The sequence below is a fragment of the Gracilinanus agilis genome, chromosome 1, assembly GCF_016433145.1.
Source record: "Gracilinanus agilis isolate LMUSP501 chromosome 1, AgileGrace, whole genome shotgun sequence".
Classification (NCBI taxonomy): domain Eukaryota; kingdom Metazoa; phylum Chordata; class Mammalia; order Didelphimorphia; family Didelphidae; genus Gracilinanus; species Gracilinanus agilis.
In genome coordinates, this window is record NC_058130.1 from 637,615,542 (window position 1) to 637,636,263 (window position 20,722).

General features: G+C 36.7%; 1 protein-coding gene across 1 annotated transcript in view; it reads right to left on the bottom strand.

Moving 5' to 3' along the window:
- The window catches only part of STK3 (serine/threonine kinase 3), a 524,086-nt gene that overhangs the window by 211,018 nt on the left and 292,346 nt on the right, over window positions 1-20,722 (bottom strand). The window contains exon 8 of the mRNA XM_044668614.1: window positions 4,348-4,473. Coding sequence (XP_044524549.1) covers window positions 4,348-4,473 — 126 coding nt within the window. The remainder of the gene's footprint in view (window positions 1-4,347; window positions 4,474-20,722) is intronic.

Sequence of the window (20,722 nt, forward strand, 5' to 3'; positions counted from 1 at the left end):
CCTAATACTGCTTATTTCACTCTGCTTCAGTTTGTGTAAATTTTTTCAGGTTTTCTGAGCTCCTCTTGCTTGTCATTTTTTATAGTATAATAGATTTCCATTGCATATGCTATAACTTATCCAGCCATTCCCCAATTGATGGACACTTTACTTTCTAAGTCTTTGCCCCCCACAAAAAGCTGCTTTAAATATTTTGGTACATATATGTCCTTCCCCCCTTTTTTATCTGTTTGGGATAATACTGGTATCAATGGGTCAAAGGATATGTTCTCTTTGAAATGGTGGAATCAGTTCACAACTCTCCCAACAGTGTATTAGTGACCCAGCTTTCCCAAGTTTTGTCATTTTCCTTTTCTGTCATAATCTGCCAAACTTATAGGTGTAGAGTAGTATCTCAGAGTTGTTTTAATTCGTGTTTCTCTAAATAATAGTGATTTAGAGCATTTTTTGCATGACTACAGACTTTTAATTACTTTGAGAACTGTCTGTTCATATCCTTTGGTCATTTATTAATTGAGAAATGACTTGTATTCTAATATATTCAACTCATTTCTCTATGCATTTGAGAAACGAAGCCTTTAAGAGAAATCTGTAATTTTCTTTGCACCATTATAATTATTGTGTATTACTTTCAATTCTATTTAATTTTTGACTTCCACTTCCCTCAATTTGCCATCTTTTCTATCAGTCATACCCCTCTCCTTCTCTTATATCCTTCTGCTCCTGTTTTCTGGAAAGGTAAAATCTTTTTCTATACCCAAATGATTATGTGTTTTCTTCCCTCACTGAGTGAATTCTGTTGATAGTAAGACTCACATGTTCTCTTCCCCACCTCCACCATCTTCCCCTCCATTGTCAATGCTCTTTCATGCTTTTCTTATGTGTAATAATTCACCTCATTCTATTTTTCCCTTCCCCTTTCTCCTAGGGCATTTCTCTTTCTCATGCCTCAATTTAAAAAAAATGTATATCATCCCATCATATTCAACTCACATCCTTGCCCTCTATGTATATTCCTTCTATTTGGCCTAATAATGTCAAAGTTATTTTGATGTTACAAGAATCATCTCCCCATGTAGCAATATACACAGTTTGAATTCATTGAATGTCTTTTGATTTCTCTTTCCTGTTTACCTTTTTTTTATGATTCTCCTGAGTCTTCTACTTGAGAGTCAAATTTTCCATTCAGCTCTGGTCTTTTTATCAGGAATGTTTGAAAATCCCCTATTTCATTGAATATTCATTTCTTCTAAAAGATCATGCTCAGGTAAATAAAAAGCATTTTGCTAGATAAACCATTTTTGGTTGAAGTTCTAGCTGCTGTCCCCTGGAATAGCATATTCCTTTAATGTAGAAGCTACAAAGTCTTGTTTTAGCCTGACTATGTCTCCACTATATTTAAATTGTTTCTTTTTGGCTACTTGCAATATTTCCCCCTTAACTTGGGAGTTTGGGGATTTGGCCATAGTATTCCTGGGAGTTATCCTTTGAGGATTTCTTTTCAGGAGGTGAATCAATGGATTCTTTCCATTTCTAGTTTGTCCTCTTGTTCTAAGATATCAGGGCAGTTTTTCTTGATAGATGATGTCTAAGCTAATTTTTTTTATCATGGGTTTCAGGCAGTCCAATAATTCCTAAATTATCTTCCCTGGATTTATTTTCTAGGTCAATTTTTTCCATGAGTTATTTCACATTTTCTTCTATTTTTTCATTCTTTTGGTTTTGTTTGTCTTTGATGTCTCATAGAGTCATTAGCTCTTGCCCAATTCTAATTTTTTAAGGCATGATTTTTCTTGAGTCAGCTTTTGTGTCTTCTTTTTCATTTGGACAATTCTACTTTGTAAAAAGTTCTTTTCCTCAGTGAATTTTTGCTTTTTTTCCCCAAAGGGCCAATTCTGTCTTTCAAGAAGCTTTTCTCTTCAGTGCTTTTTTGTGTATTGTTCTCCATTTGACCAATTCTGCTTTTTAATAAGCTTATCTTTTCTTTGGATTTTTGTGCCTCTTTAATTGGCCTATTTTGCTTTTCAAGCTATTAATTTCTTCAGTATTTTTTGTGCCTCCTTTACCAAACTGTTGATTCTTTTTTCATTATTTTCCTGTATCATCATAATTTCTTTTCCCAATTTTTCTTCTACCTCTCTTATTTGATTTCCTTTTTGAGCTCTTCCATTTTGTGGCTTGAGAGCAGTTCATATATTTCTGGGAGGCTATGGATGCAATAGCATTGACTTTTTTTTTTTTTTTAATCCTTGTATTTCGGTGTATTGTCTCATAGGTGGAAGAGTGGTAAGGGTGGGCAATGGGGGTCAAGTGACTTGCCCAGGGTCACACAGCTGGGAAGTGGCTGAGGCCGGGTTTGAACCTAGGACCTCCTGTCTCTAGGCCTGACTCTCACTCCACTGAGCTACCCAGCTGCCCCCTGACTTTTTTTGTCTTCTTTTGAGTTTCAGTCTATGTTGTCACCAAAAGAACCTTCTGTGTTGAGTTTCTTTTTTTGCAGTTGCCTTCAGAGTTGGCACTGAGGATCTATTTGCTTTCAGTTCTTCCAAAACGGTATGATATATATAGAAATATGTTTAATACTCTGCCTGCCTAGGTTGTCTATGAGTAACTCCAACCACTCCTTTACCTCTTAGAACTGTGAGGAGAGTCCCCTGCTCTCCAGCAGCTGAATTTGTACTGGTATATGCTCCTGTTCCTCCTGTGACTAAGCCCTGGGCCTGCAATCTGGTTTTGTATATGGGCAATGAGAAAAGAGTCTTGCACCCAGAGCAGTAAAGGGAACCCTGTAATCTCTTTCTGAGCAGTTGTCCAATACCCCTTTAACATCTGTGGCTGAATGTTCTGGAAGCCTCTGATACTGCTTCAGCTATGCCCAAAACTTTGGTGGGGCCTACCCTGGTGTGCTGCACTCCATCTCCACCCAGGACTCTAGATCCATTGTGCTGGCCTTCTAAGTTGTTTTGGGCTGAAAAATTACTTCACTTTGTGCCTTTTTGTGGGTTATGCTGCTCCAGAATTCATTCTGAAGTATTATGTCAATACTTTTTGGATGATAATTTGGAGGAAACCAGATGGGTTCCTATACCTTCTCTACCATTTTGACTCCACCCACAGACCCCCATTTTATACTTCAATGTTAGAGAAAACTGTCAAATGTAATGCCATTATCAAGTTCTTCCACTACTCTAGGATCTTCAGCAATTCCAAATTTCTCAAGACATAAAGGTTAAATTCCTAGCCCTGATATTCAAGGCCTGCCACAATCTGGTTCCTGGAACCTAGTTCCCTCTGTTTCTCCTTTGTCCCCAAAGGTAAAAGTAGCAACAAACAATGGAAATTGCCAAGAAGCAAATTTAGGATGGATATAAGAAAAGCTTATTAATAATTAATAATGTCCATAAATGGAGTGTGTTGCCTCAGGTTTCAAAGGCTTCCCCCAACAATAAAGGTCTTAAAGGAAAGACTGGATTGCCAGGTGTTAAAAATAGATAGGACTCTATGACTGCTGCTCCATAGAAACTGAAGAGGAAGGGGTGAATAGAATGCATAGGGTGGTCAACAAAAAAGAAATAGGCCAAAATAAAACAAATTCCTGTACAAAATAGTCTCTACTAGACAAAAAGCAGCTAGGTAGAAAAGCAGAAAGAATGCTAGGCCTGGAGTCAGGAAGATGTAAGTTCAAATCCTACCTCAGATACTGGAACTACTAGCTAAGTGATTCTGGGAAAGTCACTTAACCCCGACTTAGTTTCTTCATCTATAAACTGAGCTGGAGAAGAAAATGCAAACTACTCTTAATATCTTTGCCAAGAAAACCCCACGTTGGACACAACTGAAATGAGTGAACAACAGTATAGCTGAGTTAAAAGTGATGGATGAGTGATTAATGAAAAAGTAACTGGCTCTGATAAACCAACTCATTAATGCAACCTGAATTCTTGACCATTATATTATAAAGTCATACTTCTACTTCTGAAAACAGTGCTATCTTCATGTATTAGCACCATTAACAACTAACATATGTGGTATAATTTATAATACTATGGTCATGGAACAATGCTAAATTTCAGTACTGAGAGTGATTATGATAGTGAATGAAATTTATTAATATTTCCAAACTCAATCATAGTGACAAATATATTTGTACATAAGTCTTTGGTAACTGACACTAACAAACCCTGTTAAGTAACTATTTGAAGACAGGTGGCAATTGTTTTAAGCAGCTCCCAAAAAATTGTGCTTAAATCCATTCTGGTAAACTAATTCATATTTTGAATAGTAAAGGGCACTGTTTGGTAAAATCAACATTTATAAGAAAAAGGAAAATAATGGATAATTACGAACCGAATTTTCTTCCACTTCTTCCAGTTCTCGCTGTTGTTCTTCATGTCTTTTAGCCTTTATTTCCATAGCATCTGTAATCAGGTCTCTTAAAATTGATACTGCTTTGGCATTCTTGATAAAAGGATGCTAGGAAGGTAAAATTGTATAGCATAAATACAACAAATTTCTCTTAATTCTATCTTACAGATGTTAAAAACAACATGCAAATGTCAATCAGGATCATATGCCTCAACTGTAAACATTTGTTGGTATTTCTTGTAGAAAAATAATTAAAAGTGTAGGTTAACAGAACATATAATCTTTCAGTTGCTCTAGAACTAAAGATTTTGCTTTTGTGTTTGTTTGTATATATATGTAATATATATATTTAAAAACATCAAAATATAGGGAAATGCAACCATGTAACTAACAATTGCATTATACTTAAGGGTATAATTGTCCAAAGGAAGTGGGCATTAGGTAGTAAATAAAACAAGACTGGTGATTGTATGACATATAAAAATAAACCTATTCTTATATTCAGTTACAGTATTTAATTAATCTTAACAAGCTGACAGCACAAATTAGTGACCTAAAGAAGAGCAACCAATTTTGTTGCCTCTTTCAGCAGATTTGTGTTTTAATATGTCTTGAGTAATTTAATCATCTCCAACAGTGAAATGTGAAACAGTCAAAAAAGAAACTATTTCTTATAACAAACAAACACTGCCCTCATTTCTAAACTATGTAAAACAATTTTATTTCTTTTCATAGAACACATAAACAGGATATCTGTTGTATGTGTACCTTGCCATGGTAAAACCCACTAAACTGGCAGTATAGAAGTTAAGACATATGTGTATCTCCTATGCTTCTGGGAAATGGAACATATAGTTCTAGTAGTGGTATGGGAAAGCAATAGTGCTTTGGAAAAAGGAGAGGTGTATAATCTAGCTTGAAATTTTACTTATATGCCTACATGTGAAGAAAAATTTGCTAATAATACATATCAGCAAAACTTTTAAGATAATGCTTAAAGAATCAGTTACAATATTAAAATCCTCTCAAAGATGAAAATATTTCCAAAGGGTATAAAAAAGAATATAAATATTTGAATGAAGCTTTACAAAAAAAGTGCTTATCAAGCAGGAAAATGCTACAGGTAAAAATATTCCTATACTAAAAGTGTGTCAATGTTAATTATGAGATCCCAAAGGAATCCCTTATAACAAATCTGTGACATCATGAATCAAAACAATTACCCATCCTATAAGGAAGGGGGATGGGACAAGAAGAGCCAGAAGAAGGCCATAGGTGAGAGTTACAGACAGTTGGGACCAGAGAGGATTCTGGGTAATTCTCAGGAGGAAGAAGAAGGGGAAGGAACTTCTGAAGGAGGACTGAGACAGGGAGGAGGAGAACATCTCAGCTCAAATCCAGTCCTGAGGTCTTCCTGAGGATCTTTCTTTGGACACTGAAACCCCAATTCCCTGGTCAAAGGCATCCCATCTCTTCTCACCCATAGAAACTTCAACCATCAAGTCAGCAAAGTGTTTGGACTCCATTTTGGGAGCAATCTCTTAGACTCCTCCCATTACCCAACCTTACTGAGAGAACCTTCCCGGTCTAACAATTATAGAAAAGGAGAAAAATAGAAACAGAAGAAGAGGCAGGGGGAGACACTTGGGAGTGGGAACCCCAAAGGTTCCCACCTGCGTGATGGACCCCATAGAAATAGAGAAGACGGCACCCCAAAATCCCTCTGCCCTTCACCCCTTTCCCTAAACCCTGAATTATGAAGAACAAAAGCCATTCATTAGTCAGATCGCATTCCAGAGTACCTGAGAGACAAGGGGAAGGGGAATCACAACTTGGTCTGGCTGTCTACATCTTAAAGCCAGACCACCTACTATGAAGTTGACTGACCTCAGGGGAGGCATGAGTGAACTCCACCCTCATTCAGAATTGGATTGAGGTCCCTCATACCTCATCTCATAGGGAAACCTCATTCCCAACTCCTGTGGGGTGGCACGACCATCCAGGTCACCCAGTTTTGGGGTGACACCCCCTCGAAGTCTCCCTGAGAGTATATTCGGCAGGAGGGGAGAGCTAGAAGAGAGTCTCATCTCATAGACTCTCTCTATCTCCCCTCCATCCCTAACATTGGTTTACTAGCTTTCTTTATTATTACAGTTTTTACAGGGTCTCATTTATTATTATAGTTTAGTTCCTCCTCTCCTCCTTCCTCCTCCGGAGCCTCCCAGAATCCTCTCTGGTCCCAACTGTCAGTAACTGTCACCAACAGCCTTCTTCTGGCATTTTGTCCCATCCCCCATCCTTACAGTATCCTGGTTTTATGTGGTGGGACTTTTCCTAAAAGTCTTTAAAAAGCAGAGACTAAATTTCAAAGGAGAAAATGGTGTTAGCAAAAGAGGTATTAAAAAATCACAAGAAGTGTCAGAAGTGAATAAAAAGGAAATATTCATCCTATACTGTCATGGCAGATGAAGCCTAAGAAAAGGACACCATTTCAGTAAAATGGTAAACTAATGAGGGGGACTACATTTTATGCACAGTAGAATCATTAGTCATAAGATTACAAAATCATAGATTTAAAATTGAAAGAGATTTAATCCTACTCTCTCATAACACAGATGAAGAAAATCTGGACAAAGTCCAGAAAGGTAAAGTAGTTTGCCCAAAACCACATAAGAAATGTGTTAGAACTGGCATTTGAATTTAGGTCTCAGACTTCAAATCTAGTGTTCTTCTCATTGGACTAAAATATAAGTTCCTTGAGGGGATGAACTGACCAGATTTTGTCCCTGTGTCTCCAGTGCCTAGAACAATACCTGGTACAAAGTAAGTACTTGACTACTGAATTTATTGGATGATACTATGCTACCTCCCAAAAAAATCAACTCACTGGTTTTAAGAGAAAGGCTGTGCATTCAGGATATCAACCAGTTAAAATGATATTTGTACAATATGCACAATGACAATAATAATGTAAAGAAAGTAACACAAACTAGTTACACAAATTAGTAAACACGGTAAAAAAGAGGCATCAAAACTCTGGTCAAATACAACAGTGAATGTTAGTACCATATTGTCAAAGGACACATTCATCTATTAACAATCAATAAACTCCTGGGAAAATCCTCTATAAGAAGTTTTTTTTTGGGGTATCTGTTGGGTCAAAACAGAGTATATCTACCATGAATGAAACAAAATAAATGCTTGTATATGAACTAAAAACTATGTGATTCTCAACCATCTCTGCTCTGCCAATAGCACCATAGAAACAATCCATGGCCATTTTACATTTTTTTAGTGGTTCTTTAGTCATAATGGTCACAAAGATTGCTGACATGGTGATCAACATTTTGGTGATGAGTCTTTCTGAACTTCAAGCAGCAGACACCTTCTGTCTGTCACTGGTCTGCACTAGATTTATAAATCCATTAGAGTTTGTTTTGCTCTGGTGAAATCCTCAAGAACCAAACTCATTCTGTGATAAAGTGGTTCCATTGTATACAGGATGATATAGAATATGTGAAGAGCTCTTCTCTATATTCAACAAATACTTAGTAAGCTGAGTCCACTGTCTACAAGGTACCATTTATGATTCTATGGAGACACATACAAATACACACACACACATGCGCACACACGCAGCAAAAAAAGTATAAAACATTTCTTTTCCTTTAGAAATTTATAAATGAACTGGAAAAACAAAACACAGATATACAAGGAAATATGACAAGTACAGGATTTGGAGTTCGGGTAAGACTCTGAGATGTCTAGATGGTGCCCATTAACTCTTTCTGAGCTACAATTCCTGAATTTTTTTTTAAACTCTTACCTTCTGTCTTAGAAGAGTGGTAAGGGTAGGCAATGGGGGTCAAGTGACTTGCCCAGGGTCACACAGCTGGGAAATGTCCAAGGCCAGATTTGAAACTAGGACCTCCCATCTGTAGGCCTGGCTCTCAATCTACTGAGCTACCCAGCTGCCCCCCTGAGTAAAGATAGTAATAGTACTTAGGTCACAGAGTTGCAATAACAATTACATGAGATAACATGTAAAGCACTTGACAGACCTTTAAAGCATGATCTGTATCAATTATTATTATACTCCACACAATCAGGATTTAGGAATGTAAAACGAAGGAGAAAATCTAGTGATTTTGGCCAGAAAGGCAAATATTGAACTATGCCATGAAGGAATTGGTGGACATAAACTTACGGAGAAGCAGAAGAAAGAAAGAAAATTCAGGAGAGCTAACAGCATTAGAAAAATCAGAAGCACAGGATACATGCTTAAGAATACTTTACAGACCAGCCTGGCAGAGAGGTAGAGGGGCTATTGTTATCTTGTATATATTATGCACTTAAATGCATGCTGAATGGAAATAAGTTTGTTACTATTAGAAAAAGTAGTAATGACAACAACAGTCCATATTTATATAGGTGGTTTATATTTTACAAATGTTTTTACTCAAAATAATGCTGTTAGGTAGCTAACCCATTTTACAAATGAGAAAAATTAGGCTCAAAGAAGGGTAAGTTATCTGCTCATAGTCATATGAGCATATGCCAGGGATACGATTCAAATTATGGCTAAGTCCAGTACTTTTTCCATAGCAGCACACCAATAGCAAAGGAAGCCCTCCTGAATGCCAGGCTGAATTTCTTAAATTTATCTAAAAAGGAATGATTGAAATTCCTTCACCCAGGAAGTGATACAATGAAATTCAACTCCACAATTATTAAATGTCTTCTGTGTGCAAGTGGTGCAAGATCTCATGAGAATTAATTAAATCCCTATGAGAAAGAGTAAAGAGAAGAGGATCAAACACAGATGCCCACAATTGTGGTGGGGAAGAAGTCACTGGATGCAGCACTTAAGAGACCAGGAGTGATGCTGGAAAGAATAATATCAGTAGAACAAAGAGAGGACAAGAAACTAGGCTGCAGGAGGCTAAAAAGTGAATAAGAAAAATGAAGAAACTGAAGCAGCAAGGATACAATATCCTCTTCAGTTTCTTCATATTTCATTAAGAAGGCTCTCTGAAGATTCAGAGCTTGGTTCCATCATAATATTAGGCACAAATAGGAATATTTGGAGAACTTATACCATTTAGATTGTGCAAAACAAATGAGTACTTGAGATAAATCAATATAGCACAATACCTGGCACATAGCAAGAACTTAATAAATGCTTGTTGACCAATTGATGTTGATCTTTAGTGGACTGCTGAAAAGTATTCCCCATGGTCATATCTGTCATACAAATCTTGTATGATTTAATATATGTATTTTGTTCTGCTGACTCAAATACTCATTTGTATTCAAATAAACACAGTGGTGTCTTACATACTCTTTACATCTCTCAGTTGTGTAATAGTGAAAATGTTACTTTCATTTGGTGGCAAAAAACTGTAAAGCGAGGGTATGCCCTTCAATTGGGGAATGGCTGAACAAATTGTGGTATATGTTGGTGATGGAATACTATTGTGTTCAAAGGAATAATAAACTAGAGGAGTTCCAGGTGAACTGGAGAGACCTCCAGGAACTGATGCAGAGTGAAAGGAATAGAGCCAGACGAATATTGTACACAGAGACTGATACACTGTGGTAAAATTGAATGTAATGGACTTCTGTACTAGCAGCAATGCAATACCCAGGACAATTCTGAGGGATTTATGGAAAAGAACGCTGCCCACATTCAGAGGAAGAACTACAGGAGAGGAAACACAGAAGAAAAACAACTGCTTGAACACTTGGGTTGATGAGGACATGATTGTGGATGTAGACCGGAAAGGACTACACCAATTCAAATATCAATAATTTGTAAATAAGTCTTGATTGATGACACATGTTAAAACCAGTGGAAATGGGAGTTAGCTATGGGGGAAGGAGTTTGAGGGTGTGAAGGGGAAAGTAAAAACATGAATCATGTAACCATGGAAAATTTTTCTAAAAATAAAAAAAATTAAAGAAAAAAAAGCTTATCTGATCCCTTTTCATATTTTTATCAAGGACACCTTATATCCATCCATTACCTATTCTCATGAGTATTTTATAGTATTTGCACAAAAGGATATACTTTCCCTAATATAAGGGTGAAAAGGGGGTTTTATGGGTTCAATATATTAAAGATGGTCACCAGAGGATTGAACTATTATCAATCCTCAATTAAGAATAATCTCAAATCAAAACTGACTTTTATGGAAATTTATTTACATGAGACGAGAGAGAGGAAATAAGGAAATAAGAATCTATCCCACTAATTAGTCCAGGTAGATCTTAACCCTCAGTCAAGGGTTAAAGGCCCTGAGGCCCGGAGGTGAATGAAGCAAACTTCATTCACAGAGTCTATAAAAAGAAGTTTCTTAATAAAAGTTCAGGAAGATTCACTCTTTAAACTCACCACATGGAACAGTCTCACTCACGAACCAGCAAAGCTCCCTCAGGTCTCCTTCACCAAACCAGAAGCCCTTTCACTCACTCAACTCCCTCTTTTTAAAGGGGTCATGTATGCATCACTTCCAGTGCCTTCCCCTAGCCTGTGTGCCCAAACACAATAGACGCTTTCTCATAGAAAGCATAGTTGATTCTGATTCCTTACTCACTCTAGCACATGTAGGTTAGGACCTTCCAGAATTGGAAGGTGCTCTCACCTTTGGTAATTAAATCTAAAGATGGGCAGTGTAGACTTAATCTAATTATCACACTAATTGCTTCTCTAACTCTTAAGCCCCCATTCAGTATGTCTTCTATCTAAACAAGCAGTCATTCATTATAATATGCTTTTTAACTTTAAACACAACCATGTATTTGATAAGGAAAAATAATATTCTATAAGAAAATATATAATAAAATAAATCATAATTCATATATAAGCCCATATCACTCTTCCACTAATGCACTCAGCAGTTATGGTAACAAATGGTCACACAATTATAGTAAGCTGGCAGGGAAACACAAGAAAGAATTTGAAAACCCATGTGCTTAGGGTAACTTACAACTCTAGTTTGCAAGTTTTAATGTTACTGATCCATTCAACTACATCTACTTTAAGACAAAATTGCTCTTCTGCTCACTGTCTGTCTGATGATCCTCACAACTCTTCAAATCAGAAAATCCTCTCTTCTGCTTAGGCACAGGAGATAGGTGGTTTAACTCTGAGAAATAACAATATCTAAGTGTTCTGTAGGGGCAGCTGGGTGGCTCAGTGGATTTAGAGCCAGGCCTAGAGACTGGAGGTCCTAGGTTCAAGTCCGGCCTTGGACACTTCCAGCTGTGTGACCTTGGGCAAGTCACTTGACCCCTATCGCCCACCCTTACCACTCCTGGGCTAAGGAAGGTCCCTAGCCCAGATGAAAAAGGAGGAGGGTTGGGCCTGGGGCTAGCAACCCCACCCTGTAAAAACTACATCTGCTAAAGAAACTGCAACCTAAAGTAGGGGCAGCTGGGCTAGGTTCAAATCTGGGCTCAGACACTTCCCAGCTGGGTGACCCTGAGCGACCCATTGCCTACTGGTTGTGGCCCTATGCTCCTAGAATGGAGTCCCAGGATAAAAAAAAATACCATTAATATTATCCACAACTCCATTATCATTATACTTAATACATACAATTTGTTCAACACTTAATTTAATTTATTCTCATCCACTTGATTTACAACTTCTGAACTTCGGGCACACCTTCATAATGAAGCTGTCCCTCCACTATGGTTTACATGATTCATATTTCCTGAAACAACCTGGCTATACTTTGGTCTCTCAACAAATCCTAATGTAATCCTGCATAATGATCATATTTGGGGCTTGCATTCTTTGGCAACAAACATTCTGGCAAATGAACCCATTTTGCTGTCCAAAACCATAATTTTGTTGTTATTCCAGTTATTCTTCTATTTGTTATTAATATTATAGTATCTATTGTTCCTATTACTCCTCTGCTTGTCAAATTGACCTTTGGACCTACAATCTTTAAAAAATGACCAATCCAGTTGCACAAAAAAACATTGACTTGGCCCTTGGTACCTGCTTTTTGTACCATTGTTATTTCTATAGGTATTAGATTTCCTGTCAGATGCCCTTAATGCTGCAATAGCTTTGATCTCACTAATCTCTTTGTCTTTTGCCCAGTTATTCGCTTCTTTCAACTGCTTATAGAGACTTTCAATAACTGCATCTTCTTTATCTGAAACTCTATCCTCTTTTCTGTGTATAAACATAGGTTTTCAGGGATTCTGGGAAGATGGTAGCTTAGATGGAGAAAAACTTCAGACCTCCATACTGTAGAGAGCCACTGGAGAAACAGAGTCAAATTTAGGGCTTGTTATCTGGATTCCCTACGTGACCAATCCAGGCTGAGGCAGTCTTTGTGTTTGATCCTGGTCACCTGAGCCTAAAAAAGCTCTAGTACCAGCAGGTAGGTTAATCCAAAAACAACTTGACCCCTCCAGGAGGCTATTAGGAGTCATTTAGAGAAATAGAGTCTATAATAGATATTTTATCTAGATCCCATTACAAAATCATCGGCAAGTAAAACTGTGTGTATGATTTTTCTGCACTGCATGTCAGATGCAGATAGAATGGGCCATCTAAGATAAAAATCTGAGGCTCCTCTTTTGACTCTTTTTCAGATCCACACCTTTTCTTAATAATATTATAAGTCCCATTGGAAAGCTTTAAACAAACCAGCAGTTACTGGGTTAACAATTCCTCTACAAGAAAATTAAGATCCATAAACTCTAAGAATATTCCTAAGTCAGCCAAGGTCAGAGCTAGACAGGACTTCTTCCATCCAGTGCAGTCCTCCCGATAAAAAATACAAGACTCAATTCATTTATGATATCTATAGAATATATTTACAATTCTCAGAATTTGCTTGCTGATATCCAGGCTGCTAGGATTTGGCCTTGGACCCTGTTCTATCTTTACTTGGAAGCCTCCAAGGATTTTCTTTGTAACCCCTTCACAGCTGTGACTCTTTCTTTGTGTTCTTTGTTTGAAACCAGTATAAAAATAAACTCAAAAATCCATGATGTTGGATCAGCTATGATCTAAACAATTAGACTGGCTGTTCTCAGTTTCTGTTTCTTGTCTTTTCAATCCAACGCCATTAAACGCCACTCAGGACCCCTACCATATAGAGCTGGCTCTCTACATGAATGGTGCCTAATGTGGGGGCTTTCTGAGCAGTGCGAATACCCTTTCCCCCCAAGCCAAAGTGCTTTCCAAATTCAGGTGGCTAGGAGACTCATTCACCAGTTAGCTACTGGCTCACAAAGAGGAGAATGTGAGGGATTAGAAGTGAATATCTTTGATCTTTGATCTTTTACCTTTAAAATTTAAGACAAATAGGACAGCATGGGGCACAGAGAATCTAAGGAGAGAAATCTCTTTCTTGACCTAATTAAATACACCCTCCAAAAGCGAGGAGTGTCAGTAACTAAAAGGCAGCTTACTAAGTTCCTTGATTTTATTCAGATATGCAGCCCCTGGTTCCCAGAAGAAGGAACTATAAACTTAGATACATGGAAAAAGATTGGCCATGATTTGCAAAATTATTACACTGAGCATGGACCAGAAAAGGTGCCAATAGTATCTTTTGCCTTGTGGTCCCTATTTAAAGATGCATTACATCCTACTCATGAGATGAACAAAATGGAACAGGTGGTTTCTAATGTAGCTGCCACAGAGAACACCCCTTTGTTATCTAGAAAAATTTCAAAAAACAAAATCTTTAAGGTTTCCTTGTCAGATCCAGAATCTAGCGAAGATGAAGATGATTCAGAGGAGGAAAAACTTTCTGCGGAGGATAGGGCATTATTAGAGGAGGAAGTGGCTTGCTTTCAAGCTAACTGGAGCTTTAAAATTCAAAAAAAGAAGCCACTAGCAGCAGCGGGCCCTCCCCCGCCTGACACCCTCTCAGCTACTAAAAAAAGAAAAAAAGAAATCAAAGGGTTCCCCAAAGCCTCAGAATATTGGGTTTAAAGGGGCAATTCAAACCACTCAGAGGGACGGGGACATATTATGCTTCCCTGTCATTTTTAAAGGAAATGGCTCTGATAATAGTGATGAAGAGGAGGAACCCTCATGGGAACCTCTCCCCTATAAAGTTTTAAAAGAAATTAAGACGGCTTGTACCTCTTATGGCCCTAATTCTCAGTTTACATTAGTCTTAGTGGAAACACTGGGGGGTAAATGGATGTCGCCCTATGATTGGATAATGACTGCCAAGTCCTCTCTGTCAGGGGGCAACTATCTATCCTGGAAAGCTGAGTATGATGAGATTGCCAAAAAACAAGCTGCTCAAAATGAGAAAAAAAGTAGTAGAGTTACTAAAGAAATATTACTTGGAGAGGATGAATGGGTAATGCATGCTGACCAGATTAAGTTACCTAGAGAAGCTTTAATTCAGTGTACCNGGTCACAAAGAGAAAAGAAGAGAAAAGGAAATTTCTGCCCTCAAAGAGCTTACATTTTACAGGTATGATATTCACAAATAAGCAAATAAATGAGATGTACAGAATACACAATAATCAGGAGGAGGGCATAGAAAGGAGGGATTAAAGACTTGGGGAATAAGAAAAGATCTACTGAAGGATGTGACACTTGAAGGGAGGTTGGGGTTTCAAAAAATAAAAATTAGGAGAAAGAGCATTCCAGGCATGGAAGACAAATGATAGGAATACCATATACAAGACAAATGATAAGAATATCATATACAAGGAATAGCAATGGCTAGAATGAGTGAGGAGGGCTAATGTGTAATAACCTTGGAAGACAGTCTGGGATCAGTTTATTAAGAACTTTATATATATATAATATATATATATATATATATTCTTAAAGCTAGAAATTTCTGTACTCTGGATATCAATGTTTCTGAATACTAAAGAAAAAATTTTTCTAACTAATTATCATGTAGCAAACAAAAAAACAAGAAACTGAAGGTCAATATATTATTCCAATAGTTAATGTTAAATAATAAAATTTTATCAAATGCAAATAGTAACATCAGCATATATCATCAAAATAACCAAACACTTTATTTATTTATTTATTTTTTGGGTGTTTTCCCATGATTCCATGATTCATGTTTTTTCCCTCCTCTTTTCCCTCCCGCCATCCTGGAGCCAACTAGCAATTCTACTGGATTATACATGTGTCATCACTCAATACCTATATTTCCATGTTACTCATTTTTGTAATAAGGGTAATCTTTTAAAAACCAAAACCCTGCCTCTTATATCCATATAAACAACAAATGATAAACCATATGTTTTCTTCTGCATTTCTTCTCCAACCATTCTTTCTCTAGATGTGGAGAGCATTCTTTCTCATAAATCCCTCAGAATTGTCCTGGGTCATTGCATTGCTGTTAGTACGGAAGTCTATTACATTCTATTTTACCACAGTGTATTGGTCTCTGTGTACAATGGTCTTCTGGTTCTGCTCATTTCACTCTGCATCAGTTCCTGGAGGTCTTTCCAGTTCATATAGAAATCAAGCAGTTCATCACTCTTTATAGCACAATAGCATTCCATCACCACCAGATACCATAATTTGTTCAGTCATTCCCCAATCTAGGGACAACCCTTCATCTTCCAATTTTTTGACACTACAAAGAGTGCGGCTATGAATATTTTTGTACAAAAATTTTTATTATTATCTCTTTGGGGTACAAACCTAATAGTGGTATTGCTGGATCAAAGGGTATGAATTCTTTTAAAGCCCTATGGGCACAATTCCAAATTGCCTTCCAGAATGGTTGGATCAATTCACAACTCCATCAGCAATGAACAAAAAATTTTTAAAACAAAAATAAGTATCATATTAATCTGGGGCTTAAGAAAAAAAATATCTGCAGACTCCTAACATATTTTTGTCAGGAAACACTTAAGTGGCAACACACACATTTATCAACACTCTCTCTCTCTACCCCTAATACAACATAAAAGCTGCAGTCAATGAATCTGTCCACATTTTTGGCCTAATCCCAGTCAGATGCTCTTATGTAAATACAGTCTAAATCAAGTTAAGTTTTATTAGCCTGAAAATGTCAATGTGGAAACTAAGTAGTTACTTACAGCTTTACTTGATTCCTCTGAATCGTTAGTGATATATCTCTCCCTTCTCAAATTTTTCTAGAGCATTTTGTCTACTCTCCTTTGACCCTTTTACCCTCTTTCTTGTATTATGCTTACATGCCTCCTTCTTATTGCATAAGTTGCCCAAGTGGCCCCTTAACTCCAGCATTCACCTTTTTAGCATCAAGTTCTTCTGACAATGTTCCTTAATTTGCAACTACCTAACACTACAATCTCCAAAGAAACAATATTACAGATGCTCCACTGGGCAGTAAAAAGGTAGACATAACAGGACTGGAGGATATTATCAACAATAACATATGTAAGAAGTGTCATAAAATATATCATTTAGAAAATGGATCATTGGGGCAAAAAAAAAAAAGATCTTCTGGTCAAGCAACATTAGCAAAGGATAACAAAATGCCTGAGTAAAACACACGTACCCCAGATATTGTACCCTTGGTAGTAATAACAATAACAGGATGTCCTATTTCTGTTTTATTATTATTATTATTATTATTAATAATAATAATAATAATTTCTCTTATTACTTTCAACAAAAATTCATATTTTATAACCATGCTACATTCATGGAAGACACTCTTAGAGAAGAGCATTTAAGGATATATTCTGTTCTACCAAACCAATTAAAAAAATTATCAGCAAATAGTTATAACAATTCTCTATTTTCCACATGCTTAGAAAGCTTTATGACCATGAAAATGTGATCTGCTGCAGAAAATCATTTGTGAAAACCTGCAAATTCCTTATGTTTTCAGCAATACTTAACTTTTATATATATATATATATTATTCATTCTCATATTTTATAGCTATCTTTCCACTGCTCTTTTTAGCCACTCTTAATTGCTGGTTCCAGAGGAGGAAAATCACAGTTCATTCACAGCATGGATATCATAAACTGATATAGTGGGAGGGGAAGGTCTTTCTTCCCTTGCTATCCCTCTTTTTTGCATGGCTCTGCGAAATGGGACTGGGGGTGTTTGTTTCTCTTCTGTGTGGTTTGTCCTCCACAGTTTCAGGTGGTAGAGTTGATACCCAGATGACCCATGAGTGTGAAACATGATGACCTTGGAGTCAGGAGGGACAGCAAAGCCAGTCATCAGTCTAGCATAGAAGCCTTAGGAAGCCAGGGTGCCTGGAATTTGAGGCCAAGAGAAGTTTTGGACTTAGAACTGTGACTGTGCTCTATAATGGGGCTAAGGTATGACTTTGGTCACTCCAGAGACTGTGGTGGTACAGGGAGAAAGGAGGTTATGACTTTCATGTGTTGGGTGTGTGTGTGTGTGTGTGTGTGTGTGTGTGTGTGTGTGTGTGTGTGTGTGTGTAAATGATAGATTTGTAATTTTGCATACAAAAGTAAGTATTTCTATGAAAAAGCAAAAAAAAAAAGACTTTATAGATAGCGTGTATGTGTGTAGTAATTTCTGACATCCTTAATTACCTTCTTCAGTGTAATATCAACTGTGATTATTTCTAGTTAAGTATCTTCACTTTTCAGACATCTTGAGAATTTTTCCTTCAATACTTTTGAAACTGTGTTGCCTCCAACCTAGATTTCTTTTTGGTATCCAATAAGTATGTTCTTATCATCAGTTTTTTTCTTTTCTTTGTCATTTATACTTCCACAAGTAAGGGACAATGAATGCAAGGTCATCTCTATAGCTGGATGAATAAGACTTTGTTGAGTTCACAAACTAATAAACATTAAATTGTGAAATTGACGGGGTACTTATATCAAGTATTTGAGTTAAAAGAAATGGGAATGATTTATAATCAATTATCAATTGTTTTATGTTACCTGATATTTGAAGTTTGCTTTTAATTATTTCAAAATCAACATCCTAAATCTTCTTTTTTTGAATTATTAATTGTTTTAAATATGAAATCCATAAAATGTAAGTTCTTCATAAATTTACGATGTGCTTTAAAGAATGTACTGAACATAATAGTTGGCATTACTCAGTAATCCTTAGAAATAGATCAAAGAAGTTGAAATATCACTTCTTTCTGGATAAGAGAAATAAGGCATTAAAATTAAGTCTTTAAAAGGACTTTTAATTAATTGGAAAGACAGCTAAAATAAGATAACAATCTCAAATCAACTAAATTCTTCCAAGTTTGATTCCTAATTGATTTTTTGAGTGGCTAGTAGAGAAATAAAATTACACACATTGCCAGTTGCTTGATGAACCAATAATGGACAATTCTAGAAGGTCTTTGTTAAAATCAAAAGATACTCTATGATTACAACATGACAATAAACAGTGGTATAGTCAATAGCATGCTGAGCTTAAAATCAGGAAAATCTAGGTTCAAATTCTCCCTTTGACACTTAATTTGCTCTGTCCATAAAAAAGTCACTCTCACCTCATTTCAGTCTAGAAAATAAGGTTAAACACATCTGTAGTCTGCTTCCTCAGGATGCCATGAAGAGCAAATAAAATAATGTATATAAAATGCTTTGAAAATTATAAAGAGATACCTAGCATCTGCATTATAACTAGTAAAGATGCTCCCTAAGATCTAAACTCTTTCAAGTTCATAAGTACTATGACTAAGGCTCAGAAAAACGAAATAATTTATCTTACATTACATATACAGTAATAGACCTAGGATATAAACTCAGGTCTTCTAACTCTAACTCTGCATATTATGGAACCTCAAACCATAAAACAAATTCTACCAACTCATTTATTTTCTGTGCAAAGAAGACTGGTAAGCTATCCTTCTATTCAGTTGCAACTCCTTTAAATCATATTGTTTCTTGTATAACGAAAATGCCAATATTGATGTAGTTAACTTCTTCTAGGAGAACATGTCCAACACTGGAAAGACCTCAAAGAGTTAACTATTTGTTAATGCTTCCTTCTGCCCCCCTTTCGCTGCACGGTCATTTGTTGGCATGGAGGAGGCTGTACAGGACTAAAAATAACTTTCTACCTTGGGTTATTTCATGGCCAAAGGATTAACTACCCTGTTGCTATTTTATGCATAATGAGCTTCTCTTCTGTCCTCCACTGGACACCAAGGCTGTGACAGAAACCCTTTCAGCTTCAAACATAATGTATCAGACCTTGAACTATTCTGGAATAGTTTTTATAACTCAGGCACCTTCCTATAAGAAGCATCAGGACAGGACTTTGCAAAGATTAGATTTCCATGTCATATTGCTATTCGATTCAATTTAACTAGCATTTAAAAAAAAAAGTCTTACCTTCCACCTTAGAATCAATACTATGTATTGGTTCCAAAGCAGAAGAGCGGTATGGGCTAGGTAATAGGGGCTAAGTGACTTGCCCAGGATCACACAGCTAGAAAGTGTCTGAGGTCAGATTTGAACCCAGGACCTCCCATCTCTGGACCTGGCTCTCAATCCACTGAGCTACCCAACTGCCCCCATTAACTAGCATTTATTAAGTACCTACTAAGTGCCAAGTATTATGCAAGGTAATGGGGGGCATAAAGACAAAAACTCAAAAAATACTTGCCCCTAAAGAGTTTTTATTCTTTTGAAGGAAACAATGTGTGCACACATATTGTACACATATATGTATAGGACATGTATACACATATATACATATACACATGATATATGTATATAAATTAAGCATAAGATATGTGCAAAGTAATTTCCAGAAGGAAATCACATGTCTAATATGAAGAGTGTTTCATTCTATTTGTCAATAATAGAATGTGAGTTAAAGTGGACATAATGGAAGGGGAAGGTAGAGTAGGAATGTGAGAGGAAGGAGTATAAAAGAACAGAGAGTTGTATGCAGAAAAGGAAACTAGCCTATGACCCAGAATTCCTAGGATACTGAATACAATCATAAACTGTAGATTGTTATGTGCTTCACCATAGTCCATGAAAACATGAGACAATTTCAAAAAACAAAATAGTCCAGAATGACTAGAGCACAATGCAAGTAATTTGAAATAAGACTTTAATGTTAGGTCCCATTAGGTCATCTCAGTATCTGAATGTCAAGCAAAGAAGCATGAACTTTACTTGACATGAAATAGGAAAGTCACTAAAGATTTCTGGGAAATAGAGTGACAGAACCAGATCTGCATGTATAAAAATTTACTGAGACATCAAGGATAAAGTGAACATTAAAATTACTTGGGATAACCCACATTCAGAGGAAGGACTACAGGAGAGGAAACATAAGAAAAACAACTGCTTGAACACATGGGCTGGGGTGGACATGATTGGGGATGTAGACTCGAAACTACCACACCAATGCAGCTATCAACAATTTGGA